A 17,036-nucleotide genomic window follows, 5' to 3' on the forward strand; every position below is an offset into this window, starting at 1 on the left:
TCGACGAGGCGAGAGACACGCCACTTGGTATTCCAGAGAGCGAGGCAAGAGCGGCGCTCGCGCAGGCATTCCGGTGGAACGTGCTAAGCATCGCTCCCTGCTCTCCCGTCTGTCTCTCGCAACAACACGGGCCTTGTGTGTGAACAAATTCTGGATTCTGAACGCGCGCTTCGTCCGACTGCTCGATACGGGGAAAGGGATTGCGAGGACGGCCGGATGAGCCAACTTTTTCAACAACTTCCGCCGGTTTCGATTCGCGGTGATTCCGCGGAAAATTCTTTCCAACGAATTTTCAAGAAGAAACAACAAGTGCACGATGGCCTGGATAATAATTATATCGCGACGAGAGGATTTTAAGACGACATCGAGGCAAGGTTTACGAGGCGTGCATCTGTGTTATAACCCAGAATATATATACCCACGTTGGCGGCGCACGACTCGCGCTCTCTTCTGCGCGTGCGTGTGCGCGGGAGAAAGAGAGAAAGAGAGAAGGAGAGAGGAAAGTTTGCGGAGAGACGAGCCGTGGCGAGTCGAATAACTGGTTGTTCCAGTTTCTGGCGTTTACGTTCGATGGTTGGATACACCATTGCTGCTTGCTCTGCGCGCCACTGGTATTTCTCTATCAACAAGGATATTCCGCGTTAACGAACATCCGCGTTTTCAATGAAAATATTATCCGACTGATGGCCGCCTCGCTTACACCACCGCCAACCTGCTATGCATGCGGGATGAAGATCGTCTTGAGAGATTAGCGATGGGATGGGGTTAATTCGATGTTCGTGTAAAATCATTGAAAAATTCATCTCGTTAATTAATAGATTGGTAATGGATAAGGAAGGATGCCTCTTCTTCGTATCGATAACACGGTAATTGTAGCAATCTCGTTACAATGTAGTTAATATATTTAATCGTGCAACAACGAACGAGATTTTTTTTTAATGTTAAATAAAGTCGATTCTTTTCTTCTTGACTCGACGAAATCTAATTTATATCTTATTTAAAATATATACAAACGCAAACTAACTTTCGATCTGCAATTTAAATGCAAAATATCATAATAATTTCCTAATCTAATCTTGAGCAATCGATCTGATTTGAGAAATAATTTTTATATATCATAAAATTAAATATTAACGAAATAAAGGAGAAATACTTGAAAAATTATTCTTATCGTAAAAAGATTCGAACGTAAAACAAAATTCATTTTCCTTTCTAAAACGTGAAAATATCTTATTCACGATATTCTATCAACTCTTCATCTCGTGCAAAATATAAATTTCCGATGGAAATATCGAAATATTTCTTTTCCGCGCTGTTATTAAACGTCGAGGATCGCGTTGTTTCCATCTTGTTTCTTTCTAACCAAACAATCGAAACAAGTCAAAACAAGGGCGGTTGTTTTCTAGGTAAACAAAGACGAAACAATCGACGTGCACCAACGATCTCGAAATCGAATTCGGTTTATCTCTCCATCCGTGTTTCTTTGTTGCCCCGACACGCTTCGCAACTTTTCGTCCCCTTTGCAAACGCGCCAGCGCGGTTTACTGACATCGTTACGACCGAATCGATTTGGATTTCGTCGCAGTCACGATTCACCGCCAACTCACGTATCGGCTTCAAACTGGCCCATTACACATCTTCTTCCAAAACGTTGCATTTCTAATATAACTTCCAGCAAACCCTTAAGGATCTTCAAACCTTATTTAGATTATCTCGATATAAATGCAAAGAAAGTTTCTTAAGATTAAATTTCTCGCAAAGAAGATGAAAGAATATATTATATTTTTGGAATTTATGAATATTTTTTTGAACAAATCGTATTCTTATCTCACGATCGAATCCAAACACACAAGATTCCTCGAAAAATTATCCGGTTCCACGTCCTTGGCTGCGATTCTGGATTTGCGAACGTGTTTTCCCCTTCAACCTTCCACCCACCGAAATCTGTTTAACCACCTACGTAATTCCCCTCTTTTCTGCGTGCAACTCGATCTCTCTCTCGTGTTGTTTTTTCTTTCCTTCGCGACCGGGAGTCTTCGATCGTTCCCGCTCGTCCGTGACGACCTCGATGCCTAGGCTACAGCGCGTATTTTTAGAGTTTGCGTCCGTGGCTTTCTAGCGAGAAAAAAACTTCGATCCCGCCTCGACGCTGGGTCGCAAGAGGTTATGGCCGAACACTCGCGGAATAACGAATGCGAGATTCGTTGCTTGTCTTCTGCCACGCCAGGATCATCAAACCGATGTTTCTCGGAGATACGGTTTCGTCGACTAATCGTTTCATTTAGGAAAATATATTTATTATTCGACTGTATAGATTGACTTAGTTCTTTTTTTCTTTCTCTTAACAAATTTTGGAATCGTTATATATAGGATTATCGATCGTTTCGTTGAATATAAAAATTGTTATTCGTGAAATATTTTTGAATATGGGTATTATTTGTGTCAGATTATTTCATAAATATGTTTGTGATATAGAAAGTATGTTCAAAATTTTGAACATATTTTCTAATAGTATGTCGCAGACTTTACTTAACAATTTTTTTATTATTTTTGGAATAATACGAAGCTCTTGATTTTGAATCCGACAAATTACAATTAGCGACAATTTTCAATTTTTTCAAGAGAATCATTGTATCACGAATAATGGAATATTTAAATTATATATATATATATATATATATAGATGATCTATTTAAATCGATTTTATTTAAATATCGATTAAAATGATCGATGAAATTAGCAAATGTTTCAAAAACATTTAGTTTCGAGTGGCACATAACGAGATGTAAACTTTTCCTGGATGAAAGACATTCGAAGGTCAACTTTGTTTTCTCAAATTGAATCATATATGTATTTAATAATAACATACTACTTAATTTAAATCGCCATCCTCTACGCAAAGCGATACGACGAAAAATCGTTTGTTTAGAATTGTAAAATTCTATTCGAAAGTCCATTGAAAAAACAAAGTTGAACTTCCCGTATATAACCTTCGCGTATTCAATTAAAACTTTCATCCCATTATGTGCTTTTAAAATCAAATATTCGAATGTAATTTGATATATATACTTTTTTTTCATAAAATATATCATCTAGTTTTTCCAAAACTGCTTAATCGAAGCCATTTATCGCCTATAATCGCGTATAACCGGCCATCATCAACGTGGCGATCGAAAAATTAAGAGAGAAACGTATTTGAAAAAGTTGGCCAATCATTGAAATTCGAAAAACACGCGATCGAGCGATTAGCAGAGCAAAGCTTGTTTACCCTCACCGTCACGTTCGTTCGGTTTAATCGGCTACTCGGGACTCAGCTATTCGGCCCAGCTTTTTCGAAAGAGAGTAACGAGATGGGGCGGGGATTTTTTACGAGGAAAGTAAAACGAAACGGCCCATAAAACCGTACCACGCCGCCAATTCCATCTCTCTTCGCCACCGTCTGAAATCGCATAAACTTTGCAACAAACTTCCTCGTGTTGCGCGCGCATCCTTCCCCCACCACCGGCCCGCGTTAACGAAACGAAGAGAGAAGGTGGAACATCGGTGTTCAACGGTGGCACGCTTTACGAGCCTCGGGTATCTGGAGTTTCAGGAATTTTTTAACTTCGTAGGAACTGCGTAGATTATTCTTGCCAACAACCGAACAAGTTAACATTCCTGCGGCCGATATATCGTATATATAGTAATATATATATATATTACTGCCACGTCTTCAGTTCACTAGATTTTCGAATAATTATCGCGAAATCGTGTTTCTTCGTCGGTTTAACAGGTTCGGTTCGAAGAATGTTTTACGACACAAAATGGCTGGACGGAGATGTTCAATAGAGTGTGTGTGTGTGTGTGTGTGAGACGAGTTCGTAGAAAATTGATATCTCTATGAATGTTAACGAGATGCTTTCGTATATTTTTATTACGAGAGCCGATTACGCGAGGAAATTTAAAATATTCGTTGGGAAAAAAAAGTTGCAATTATAAAGAAATAAAAAGTGCATTATATATAAAATGCCATAGTATATACCATAAGGATTTTTAAAATTCATCAAGTTGAATTTTTAACGAACAAGAAAACAGTGTTTTTCGTAATCATCAGATTTATCTCCCTTTGTAAGATTTCGCTTGAAAATGAAATTGAAGCTCGTTGAGAGATAGCTCGTTCGCTCGACGCTAATGGAGAAAGTACATCCGCAGCATAGCACGCGATTGGATTTCGAGAGAGCATGTAAGGTATGACAGATATTAACCCCTGCCATTATAGCCGATATCAATACGAAGGAATATATCTCGAAAAAGGCATAAAATTTAGATTAATTGATCAATAAAATTTGTGTAAACGTAATTTAATTTCATTTTGATAGCACATATCGTGATAGTAATATCTCCATATATCATTCTTTTACTATCGGATCGAGGATATTGACGATCGTGCGCTACACGCAAATAATAAACCAATAATAAATCAGTTTCAACATTTTATCAAGAATGATCGAACTATAAACGACGCGTGGACTCGTAGAAAATTCGATTACGTCCAAATATCCTTTTCAAATTCCTCAAGAAATCTTTGGTTTGTCCACTTTTTAAAAAAAGTTATACAATCGTGGGACAACGATGAAGGAAAATTTACAGGCGGAAAATTAAATATTCAGATAGGAAGGTAGTAACGCGACCAACTTTACGAGCCGCATTTGACTCAGGTGCATCGAAACGGTATATTTATACAAATTAAGCGGTAACGACCCGTAACGCACGACTTGGTCCCGTGTAACGTTTCTTCCAATAGTCACGGTGAATAAAGAGAACGCGCGGCTTTTAAATACACATAATAATTCTGCTCTCTCTCTCTCTCTCTTTCTCCTTCTCTCACAGGCCGTTTTCGCATGATACACACCTGCCGCAACACGTCATCGCTACGATCGCAACCTTGTTACAAAAAGGATTGCGTGCGACACGCACTCCCGCCGTTCCAAGCCGACACCACGAGATTTTCCACGAGTTAATAATCTGAAGATCAAGGTCGGGGATTTATTTCTTCTAATACGTCCGCATAATAAATAAATCCATATATATTCGGTTAAAGTTTCGAAAGTTTAGCTACTAAATTACTCCCATCTTGCCACTGTTCTTCGAACCAGTGTTGCTGCAATTGAAGCAATTCTCGTTTCACGACTTCGAACACACTCGGTGAAAGAGAGAGAGAGGAGAGGCTCGCGTGATCTTTACTAGTAATTATTGACTCGGCGGTGACTCACTAGGTTGAGGACCTTTACGATCCACGCTAATGGGCTCGCCACTTGAACCACTCGGAGGAACACGCAGCTAAGCACGCACCAGCACATTCGAGCCCGCGTGCAAATGGAACGAGTGCATCACGTGTGCGTGACGCGTTTTATGGCTCTTGGCCACGCAAATCTCGTTGCGCGTTCTTCCACTCGTGAAAAGCCTCGACCTAGCCGTCCCTCTCTCTCTCGTCAAGGCGAAGAAAGGGTTGCTATGAGGTAGGTAGGCGCTCATCTTTCTAATGGTCTCTCGAATTAGAAGCTTCATTTTCCTTTGCAGGCTCGAGGAGGAGGAGGGTGGGTAGGACAGGTCGTTACCCAGGCAGAATCTTCGGGGAGATCTTTCTGGTGGGAATTTCGGTTCGGTCTTGAGGATTGATCTTATCGTTACTTGAATACAAAATGGTCGTCGATTTAAATAGTTGAACGCTTTTTCTTTTTTTGGAGGAAAATTTATAGAATTTGAAAATTGATCTTGTAAGAGAAGATCTCGTAACTTGAAGTTTTCCTTTCGGGTAATGTTTATTTGTTTCTGAGATGTTATATAAAGGACTCTTGATATCGTAATGTATTCAAATGTTATTAATACAATTTTGAATGTCATCGAACGAATAAATCAATGATTCTAGGTATTTATAGAGTGCCTTATTTGCAATTCAAAATCGGATTTCTCAAGGAATCGCTTGCTAAAAATGTAGGGAAAAAATCAATTTCCAGATAAAAACGCGCAAAGACAATTGCTATTACTTAAACAGACACGTTTAAACAGGTTCTACTTAGGTTAGGTTAAGGTTTCAAAAACGGATCTAATAAGTGCCAAGCTAAAATTTAACATTTGAAGTTCAGCTCTCTCGAAGCTTTCTCCACTTATATTAAAAAAAAAAAAAAAATTATTCGCTTATTTTTCGATTCGTCGATTCTCGAGCGATTAAAAAAAAAAAGAAGAAATCCTCGCTCAATCGGTAAGAGAGTGTTAATTAATCGATTAAAATCGAAGCAGGTGTAAGAAATGGTGGTGGAAATGGTTAATCGCGGTAGAACGTTTCAGGATCAAATATTTATGCACGATCCGGCGGCGTTCCTAGCGGAACGTCGCTTCAATTATAGCAGACAAGCTATATATCTCGTGCATTATTATACCCGGGGTTATTTGTGTACACGATTTCGAGCCGAGAATACGGTCTCGAGGCTGGATTCCACTCGTTAAGTCAGTGACCCGAATAGAGCCCACGTAGGAGGAAATAGGAAGTCATTGGTGCAACGCTGATTTTTCTGTCGACATGGGAGAGCTCAATGGAGCTGAACGAACCTTCGGAATTGGTTACACGCTGAATTTCCTCTTTCCCTCCGCGTGCACCCTATTAACCCGGCAATAAGTCTCTCTCTCTCTCTCTCTCTCTCTCTCTGGCCACCCTCCCCGCGCTTTCTTTCCTTCTTTCTTTCGTTTCTTTTCGCTCGTAGTGATGCCCGCTTCTCTCGAGTAATTAGCAGTATATTTTATTTTGGGGCAGGGGGAGAATAAGGATTCTCGTTTATACGAATTTTCTTTCTTTTTTTTTTTTTCCTTTTACTTTTGGATTATGGAGCATTTTTTTTTAGAGAGATTCTTTTTCGAATTCGTATATATTTCGAAGAAGATGTTTGTCTACTTGCCTATAACGAGTGTACATATTTATAACGATTTTATATTGAAATGATAGAAGAGATAATTTGATTCTTCTTGAGAAAACAATAAAAGAATTTTGGCATTCGAATGGTTATTTCATTTTCATCTGTTAATACGATTTATTTATTTAAATTTTAAAATATATCATGGTATAAATAAAACACGCGAGAATCAAATGAGAAATCTGGAAAGGGATATTTTGTAAAGTTTTATAATTTTATGCGTGTTTGCGTTAAAGTTTTATTAACTCTATACTCGTTTAATTGTTTTTTATGCTTGCTTTAAATGTTTCAAACGTTTTTTCTTTCGTTTAAAAAAAAAAAGGTTCAAATTATTTTTCGTGCATTTGACATTTATATCACAACATTTTACATTTCAAAATCTACGATTGTTTGTAATGAATTTCGTTGCATTTAATACACGTTACCCCGTTTCACCAATTTACGATATATCCAAGATGTCGAATTTCAATAAATCGATCCATCACATTTAAATGTATAAAAATAATACTGGCAAGTATTTTAAAACAAGAATAAAATCATACGAAAATCATACACATACTTGAAAAGATCAATTTTTACTTTTACGAATAAAATTATATTTTTTTAAATACAGAAAAATCTAGAAAATCTTCAATTCAAAACAGTGTCACTTGTTTTTCAATATCTCCTGAATTAATAATATTTTTGACACAAAAATAACTTATCATTTTCCATAGCTAAAAGTATAAACTACTTAAAAAACTACATATATTTCCTCTTTCTCCTTTTTAAAATATAATTCCCTCCTCCTCCTCCTCTCATACGAAAGAAATCGTCGTCGAAAATACGAGGGTTAAGTTTTTCTATACTCGCTTTAACAACCCGAGGAAAAATAGACGGTTTACGTACGTACACGTGCACACGGCTCGAAAGAAAGATACCTATCTCTCGCGAACGTCAATAAGCATTATTGTGCTCGCTCGGCTTCCTTCGCGTCACGCGTACAAAAAACGCATCGACGTTGTAGAAAGAAAGATAGATAGATAGATAGAAAAGAAAGAAAGAAAGAAAGAAAGAAAGAAGAACCACTCTAAATTTCGCGTCTTTTTTTGCTGGATAACTATTTTCGCAATTTCGCGAGAAAACTATTGAATATATTTATATAAAACGTATATTTCGCATAGATGTACTCCAGTTTCGTATATATATATAATCCTCGAATCCAGTGGCAAGCACCGATAGATAATTACAAGGGGCGGGATGAACAGTAAGAGAGAGAGACAGATTTTACAGGCATCTGCGTGACCGGCGTGCAAAAACGTCCCCGTTGATGGACGTGTGCCACGTGAACCGCATAACGACTGGCTGATCATTGTCTGCGTTTCGCCTACACGGCCTTTGGACGCGTCTCCCTCCTCCTTCTGCTCCTTCTCTGCCCCTCTCGGAGAGACGATAACGCGATGACCTCGAGATAAATTGCTCGTCCACGGTGTTCAATGGCATCCCGAGCCACGGTACCGACGACGAAAGAAGAAAGTCTGCGCGTGATGGATACCAATTGGTTGCGTAATGAACTCATTCGAGTCGTCAAAGAGGCGAAAGGACGCGAAGAAGGAAGGAGGGAGCCACGCGTTCAATGAACGGGCGTTCAATTTACGATTGGGGGGAGGGGAGGGGGCCTCGATTTTCGTAGTTTCGAACTTTCTTCCGAGAACACGCTTTTAATTTCCGTTTCATCCAATTTAAGACGAATCGCGCTTCTAATCGTAGTCCAAAGGTGTATTCACGAATATAATGTATTAATCCTTTTTAGCACGCTCGTATGTCGCTATTTTATTGTTATGTTTATATATATATATTGGTGTATTCTTCTTGGGACTCTTGTTACAGTGTTTTCTTTTGATTTCTGCTTAAATACGTGTATATAAAATAAAATAAATAAATAAAATATAACAAAAGATTTTTCCTCTTTTGTTCCTATAGTTATTATATATTAAACCCACGCTATTATATACACGCACAACCACAAATACAGACGACGAGTGGCAGCAGCAGACATTCAAATCAGGATTACATATTGGAGAGTGTTTTGAACGATATCACGCAATGCAAAACTATAAAATGTAATTTTTTTCAATATGCATCATTTTTACTTTTTTAGTCTTTTGCAATTGTTCTTATGATATCTTTTAGAGATTTAGTTTTATTCATTTTTTAAAAATTTTGAAAAATCAAAACATATTATATAGATTTTCACTGATCAACGGGATAAAAATTTGTGTATTTTTCAATTTTTTTTTTTTTTTTTACTAAAATTAACTCGTTATTCATTTCGATCGAATAAGAAATTCCGAGTTGATTGGCAACCTTTTTAAATATAAATACGAGCGATTTATGCTAGAATTTCTTGTCTCCGATTAATATCGATCTTCGTTTGTTTAAAATCATTGCGCCAGTGACAACAGCGTCGATGAAAACGAACACTGTATATGACAAAGAGCGATAGAAGCTGCATATTATAACAGAGGATACAAAAGGAGGATATTAAATTTAAGAGAAAAACTGGCACCGACCAGTTATGCCGTATTTCTATGCAGATCCTCCTTGCTCTGCTTCACAGGGGAGGAGAGCACAGGGTGCTCGTCTTTTCTCTAAAGTATTTTTATGCCTTCCTGCTTCCAATTCCCTTCCTTCGTACCGGTTCATACCTAAACGATCTTTAAAACGTGATTTTTCTTTTACTCGAATGAGAACAAGTTGAAGAAGAAAAAGGAGAAGCATCGATGATAAAAAAGGACCGGTGTACATCTGACCTTGTGCCCGAATGCCAGTTTCTCTCTCTCTCTCTCTCTCTCTCGGAAAGAGAGTTCTCAAGAGGGGAACTTGCATAAGCGTTAAATCGCGCTCGTTACACGGAGAAGAAGCCACGTAATCGGTCGTATTTGGAGCAGAATAACAGCTAGGAGTACGTGTTTCGAGGTATTTTGCTCGATCGAAAGACAGCCGAAAACCATCCTTTGACATTTTGCGAATCGTTAATTCGAGGAAGCAAGGAAAACGTGGATATTTCAACGAACGCTTCTTCCTCTCGAAAGTGGGCCGAGTTACGGATCTTTAAACCTTTAAATTAAATCTTCCCCGATACCCGGAATTCGAGAAATTTCACGGCGATTCGATTTAAACGTAGAATTTCGTGCGACGATATGGATAAATCTCGTGTTTATATCATGCTTTCTCTTTTCGTTGCTCGATAAAAATTCCCTAAATTCCATTCTTACGATATAAATATAAACGCGATAAACGAAAAGATTAAACTGATTTCAAATAGATGAACGTTTCCGTAATAAAAAGGAATCTTTATAACGATTCGAGTGCGGCTTGTAAACAAAATCCCCTATAAAAAAAAAAAAATACATTTCGTGCAACAAACGTAGATCCGAAAATGCCGAGCAAAAGTAAGAGATCCTGTGCCCAAAAGTGGAAGCGGAAACAAGACTCTATACTACTCGTCCTTGCTTGCTTTGCGCAACATTCGTATCCGCTAATTATTGGCTCCTGCCTTTCGTTAATATCTCCGCTCGTTTGCTCGTTAATTAACTTGTTCGCGGGAACGAATCGCCGAGCTCGAAAAGGGACGCGTCTTTGGAGGGGGGAAGTGAGGGGAGAGGCGACACGCTCGAGTCGTGGCGCGCGTTCAGTTCGTTCCTTCGAAGAGGTTGGAAACTGCGAGGAACCTGCGACCGGCTACGTCGCAATTTATGACGTTGGTTCGTTAAGCCGATGATAGGCGGCGTAAAAAGAGCGCGTAGGACGAGCGACACGATTTCGACACTCCTTCTCCGCTATCGTTCTTTCTCGAAAATTTAGGAAGCGTTTAGGAAGATATCGTCGAGAGAAATTAATTTTTACGCTGGTTTACGTGTAAATTATTGACGTCGTTGGAAAAATGTTTCGAATTAACAATAATGCGAACCGTTTAACTTTATTCGAAAAACTTTTTATCCCCGTCAATAACGTAATGGCGTGAAACGAGATAGCGATATCGCTTTGCAAATGCGAATCGAGGCGAATGTCAAACGTCGAGAAAAATGTCAAAGAAATTTCGAAGCGAGATATATTGTTTCTCGTACGTTGAAAGATAAAGAAGTTGAATTTATCATTGAAACGAAACCACCCGTGAAACTCGGTGGTCGTGGAAGCCGGGTTTTCGTATCTCGACGATTCACCCCGACGAAACAGGGTTCAACGACACCAGAGATTCGACCTAGGTGGCTCGAATTTATTTATACACGAGGCAAGGAATTTGGGGTCATCGGTTGGCGCGATCGGCTCGGGTCAAGCTGAATAGTTGGATCGGCGGGGCTGTTGTCCTCCCGCATCGCGATAATCGAGCGGAAGTTGGCAGCGAGTCGCAGCTGCTGCCCGGAAATGCGGACAGGTAGAGGACGTGGAGGCACGTCCGCCTCCTTCCACGCTACCGGCCACTTTTTCGTCTCCTCCCTCTCTTATAGGCGGCAGTCACGCGAGAGCAAACAAAGAGCCCTCGAACCGAGCTCTTTCGCGCAAGAAACGCTGCTGCACGCAGCGGCAGCTGCCCTGCGCAGAGAGAGAGAGAGAGAGAGAGAGAGAGAGATCGTACCACGATGGCATTTCTCGTTCCCTGGCCGCGTGCACGCAAGGTGCAAAAACGTGCAGAAACGCTATTGAAACCGAGCCAAGCGGATCGAAAAGTTGAAACCGATGATCCTTTTGTATCGACCGTGCCAAACTTCCGTATCGAGTACTTCTTCTTACTTCTTCCATTAATCGCAATTTCATCGCCCTAAACTCGTTCTTCAAACGTATCTCCCCCCCAACCCTCTCTCTCTCTCTTTCTCTCTTTCTCTTTCGATATTTCGACTTTGTGGAAAAAAACGAACGGTGTGGAGCATAGGTCGGGTTCGAAATCGTTCGATCAGCCGGTTTTTCCTCTCCCTAGATAGAATGGAACACTCACCGAAGTATCCTCTCCCTCTCGACGATCTCCTCGGTGGTGGGCTGGGCGGGTCCGAGCAACGAGTGGGGCAACGGCGGGTACCTCTGCGATCTCCACAGCATTTCGGACGCGACGGCGGGATGATGGTGGCCGGGTGGCGGTGCCGGGCTCTGGTAGCCGACCGGCGGAGCGGTGGCCGCGGCCGCCGCGGAACTCGGGCCGGCTGTGGGGGGCGGCTGAGGATGGGCCATGAGCAGCGAGGTGTGCTGAACGCTCTGCACGTGCCAGACCCTTGCCGGCGTGGTGGCCGCCGCGGGCGTCGACGACGAGTTGTTGGTCGCCTCGTCGACGCTCAGCGCGGAACTCCTGCTCCCGCTTCTCTCGTCGCCGGACCCGGCGCTCCTCAACGAGCTCACCCCGCTGTCCGACCCGCTGTCCCCATAAGCGCCCCCGCCGCCGGCCACACCTCCCACCGCCCGAATACCGACCGCCGCTGGCACACCGGTGAGCACACCGCTTCCAGGTATACCGGCCCCGGCCTCCACTTCCATGAGGCCGGCGTCATCGCCGCCCCTAGATGCGTGTGACTGCTGTTGCACCTCGAGGAGGCTCGAAGGGGTCAGCTGGTGATGATGCTGCTGCGACTGTTGCGACTGATGGTGGCCGCCGCTGTTCGCTACCTGATGCTGGTGCAACTGTTGCTGCTGAGAATGATGGTGTATCACGGGGCTAGCGGTGGAGTAACGTTGCTGTTGTTGTTGTTGTTGTTGTTGGTGGTGGTGTTGTTGTTGTTGTTGTTGTTGTTGTTGGGGGGGCGCGTGATGATGCTGCTGATGGTGGTATTGTTGAAGGTGTTGTTGATGGTGATGGTGGTGACCAGGTACCGGCGGTGGCGGCTTGTTCAGTCTCTCGGCTAGAATGACAGGGCTCTCGTTGTGCCGATTCCGTTCCTGCTCCCGTTGCTGCTCCAGGAGCAGGCTCTGCCTGCCAGAGCCGCCGCCGCCGCTGCCACTAAGCGGACTCAGCCTCTCCAGCACGGAGCCTGAGTCCTGACTGCTCGACTCAAGCAGCTCGACCACCGATTCCACGCTCGCCGCCCTCGCGCCGCTCGCGCTGCCCACGCTATCCTCCGTGCCTAGCTCGGTAGTCACCACCTCGGTAGTCCTTCGCGAGTCTCGCTCCTTCCCTCCCTCCCCCTCCCCCTCCCCCTCCCCCCGCGCTCCCCCCCGGCGATCCTGTCCCCTCCGCTCCCCTCCCGCCTCCCCCTCGCCCCCGTCGTCCTCCCCCTCCCCCTCCCCCCTCCCCCCTTCGCCGCCTACCCTCGGCTCGCTGCCCGCCGATCTCAACGCGGCACCAGCGCCGGCATCGAGGAGCGACGAGGCGGTGGTGACGGGGCTGCTGCTGCTGCTGCTGCCTCCCTCGACGTTGCTCTCGGCGACGACCACCGACGACGACGACGACGACGATGTGTCAGCGAGCAACGATCCATTCACCAACACCTGCTGCTGCTGCTGGTTCTGCCGCTTCTCTTGTTGCTGCTGTTGCTCCTGCTGCTCCTCTTCCTTCTCCTCCTCCTCCTCCTCCTCCTCCTCCTGCTTCTCTCCCTCCTCCTCCTCCTTCGCCCCAACCCTTCGATCCGCCGCGTTAAATTGACCCTGTTGAACAACCCTGTTGAGCGTCGTGCGATCGCCTCCGGGATCTACTTTGTTCGGAGGTGGTGGCTCCGGTTCCCTGTCCCTCTCCCTCGACTGGGCGCTCTCCTCGTTCTCCTCGAGCTTCTTCCTCTCGACCTCCTCCTCTCCTCCTCTGTCCTCCTCCTCCTCCTCCTCCTCCTCCTCCCCCTCCTCCCCTCCTCTTCCGTTTCCTCGAGATCGGACCCGCCGCAACAACCCCCCTTCCCACCTTTCCGCTCGGACCTAAGCTTTCTGCCAGCAGCACCGACGGGGCTTGTCCTGAGCCTCTTAGTCAGGGGATCGCAGCAACGCTCCCCCCGATCCTCCTCCTCGTCCTCCTCGCCCTCCTCCTCCTCACCGTCGCCACCCCGATTCTCCTCCTCGGATCTGCCGCCCAACCGCTCCTCCTCCTCCTTCTCGCACGATTTTACGTTGCTCTCGACGGCGGGTGTATCCTCCCCCTCTGTCTTCGCCTCCTGGCAACCTCCTGCCGGCCTCGGCCTTCGTCGTACAGGTCTTTGATTCTCGACCGGGCTCTTCACCACGGTACCACGTTTCCGGAGTTTCGAGGCGTTGGTGGTGCTGCTCGACGCCGCGCTGTTCGCCTCCTCCAACACGGTCCGTGGTATACGGTTGCTCGGCCTGCCCGACGGCGGGCCTTTATTCTCCCTGTCCTCCTGCTGCCGCGTAGATAGATTGCTCTCGCCGTCCTTCTCGCGGCTTCCACCACCCTCGCTCACCCGTCTTCGCCGACTGTTGCGCGCCGAGTTCTTCTCTGGAACGATAACGATAAACGTTGGTTACTTTTTGGTTGGGGGAGGGGGGGGGGTGCACAGCCTTGCATTTTGGGATTCTCGTTCCGTTCGAGGGAATTGGCGCAATTGGTTGATTAGAATAATTGGTAAGCATTAGGAGACAGATGAATTCGAAACGATATCGTAGGAAAATTGGAGAGGAAATTATATTTATGTATATATGTATATTGGAATACAGGTTGATATAGAATGTATGTAGTATTGAAATTTGAGAAAAGAAAAGAGATAAAATAAAAATTGTGGAATGTATGTGTTCTTTATTTATTATTTTTAAAACAATCCTTTTGCGTCTTTTCAATTAAACAATCGATTAATTTATAAAATGAAATGAAAGTAATAAATAAAAAAACTCGTGGCACGAGAATTTCACGTGAAGAAATTTCGAAAATTTTCGAATCCATCGATCAAGCGACAGGTGCGCACGGTTCGAAGTATAAACACCGTCTGCCCATTTCTCCTTCTCCCTCAATGTTATTACGTTCCCCACTCTCCGAAATTCGTACATGTTTCGATTATTACCGCTATTTATATTATTTCGATCTTAGTATTTCCAAACTTGTACGTCTAAAATTTGTATTATCTTTTCGTTTGTTACATTCTTTTTCTAAATTATAATAATATAATAAATGCCTTTTTAAAGCACGAAACGATAAAAGATCAGATTTCTATTTATCTTTTCCCTTTAATTTTCCAAATAACAAAGAAAATTAAAATCAGAAGAATATAGTCATTCGGTGTACTTAAAAAAGGTATATTGGTGTTCCCTTAAGTAATTCTATTTATAAAATATTTTACATTTTGGATGGAGACACTGTTGAGAGGATATTTTCGAATATATTAAGGAAATTGTAATAAATAGTTTCAGTAAGAAAGAAATCTACATCTACGAAGGGTTTTTGCTTTATACATTTCGAATACATTCTTCGTTCGGATTCAACGTTGAAGGAATTCGAGGGAATGTCGTATATTCGAAATATTGGCGTAAATTTTATACGCGTCGTTCAACGTGTAATCACTTTTATCGATCGAGTAACAGTGTCCCGTGTTTACGCGGTAAGTGGAAGGTTGTTCGCGTACCCTTGTTCATCCTTGTCGATTAAGGTCGATCGATTCGACGTAGTAGTCAGTTGCTATGACGGCCGTGGTGTCACGTAAGCAATTACAGAGGCGAACATCTATAGCCTCCTCTTCGACGACGGCACGTTCGATGACTTTTAAGCGTATTTCGAACGTGTGATTATATTGCGCCACGTAATATACCTTTGCCTCGTAAGTAATAGGATTATGGAATTAGGGCGTCCTCTCGCGTACTGGAGAAACTGATATCCGTTACGACGAATTTTTTCGCACGATGATGATAAATATACTTTAAAGCGAAAATACTTTCTTTCCTTTGTCTCGTTTCACGCTAAATTGTATTATAAAAATTTTGAAACGAGAGAGAGAGAGAGAGAGAGAGAGAGAGAGAGAGAGAGAGAGAGAGAGATGTATAATTATGATGTTTGATTAATTTTTTTCAACCTATTCGTTAACGTCGTTGTAATAGTTAATTGGTAAATTATTATATACGAGATTTTTAAAAGGTGAGTAGAGGAAAATAACGAAATTGAAATTCTCTCGTTTAAACAATAATTGCGTCTTCAAACGATAGAAAGAATAATAATCGTCGAGTTGAAAGAGTTAACATAATTCTATTTCTATAACGATTCTCCAAAATTATTTATTGTTATAACAAATTTTCCATGATTATAATCTTCTGTCTAATCTATTTTAAAGAAAGAAGGATCGAATTTAACCAAAAAAAAAAAAAAAAAAACTCGGAATTAGAACTAATCCAATGAAAGAGCAGAACATTCCGCCCCCCCCCCCTCCATTCGAATCGATCGAACGAACGAAATGGAAGAAAGCAATCGGCGAAACAGCAGTCTTCTTCCATCGGGCAAATAATTCTCCGGGATCGACCTTCGAGATTCGCGTTCCACCGACACTGCTTTCATCTCCTTGACCTCGATCGAATCCTCGATATTCGATAGCAAACACTGAATTCGGAAAATTGGCCTCCACCACCAGCCCTTACTCTACCTTTCGTGCCAGCCCAACAAAAACTCTTCCACGGAATTTTACATTGATTCGATAGACGCGGATACCTGTAGAGGGAATTATTCGCGACAACACGTCGCGAACAAACGATTGAAATAACTCTTTTCGTTTTATTAGTTTGACCTTGGAAACGCGATAATTTTAACGATCCTTTATTCTCACAAGAAAAATACGTACGAGAAAAACAGGATTAATAAGAAGATTCTCTGCCGCTGTTTGAAAAATCGATTGTGTCCGATCCGTGATCTTGCCTTTCCAGAAATTATATATTCTTCTTATTTATTTATTCGAATAATTACATCGATCCTTTTCAAAAAAAAAAAAAAAAGAAAGAAAGAAACGTTATGCACCGTTATGTAATATCTTTTATTTCATTTACTTTCCTCTCTTTTATTATTTTTATTACCATAAAATTGTCCACATTTGTGAAAAAAATTAATTCCTCTTTTTTTTCAAAAACACACACAAAACCCCTATAATACGTATATCCGTCATATACGTCGACGCGTAATAATTAAAATTCATTTGAAAAAAAAAAAAAAAAAAA

At 42.4% G+C, this 17,036-nt stretch overlaps 1 protein-coding gene across 1 annotated transcript in view; it reads right to left on the minus strand.

Annotated features, from left to right (window-relative positions):
• The window catches only part of Kdm3 (Lysine demethylase 3), a 247,992-nt gene that overhangs the window by 89,399 nt on the left and 141,557 nt on the right, over positions 1-17,036 (minus strand). The window contains 3 exon segments of the mRNA XM_086903087.1: positions 11,923-13,457; positions 13,530-13,739; positions 13,742-14,349. Of these exon segments, the coding sequence (XP_086759213.1) occupies positions 11,923-13,457; positions 13,530-13,739; positions 13,742-14,349 (2,353 nt within the window).

Source organism: Apis florea, unplaced genomic scaffold, assembly GCF_048593485.1.
Source record: "Apis florea isolate Af1SG1 unplaced genomic scaffold, ASM4859348v1 contig_2274_pilon, whole genome shotgun sequence".
Classification (NCBI taxonomy): Eukaryota; Metazoa; Arthropoda; class Insecta; order Hymenoptera; family Apidae; genus Apis; species Apis florea.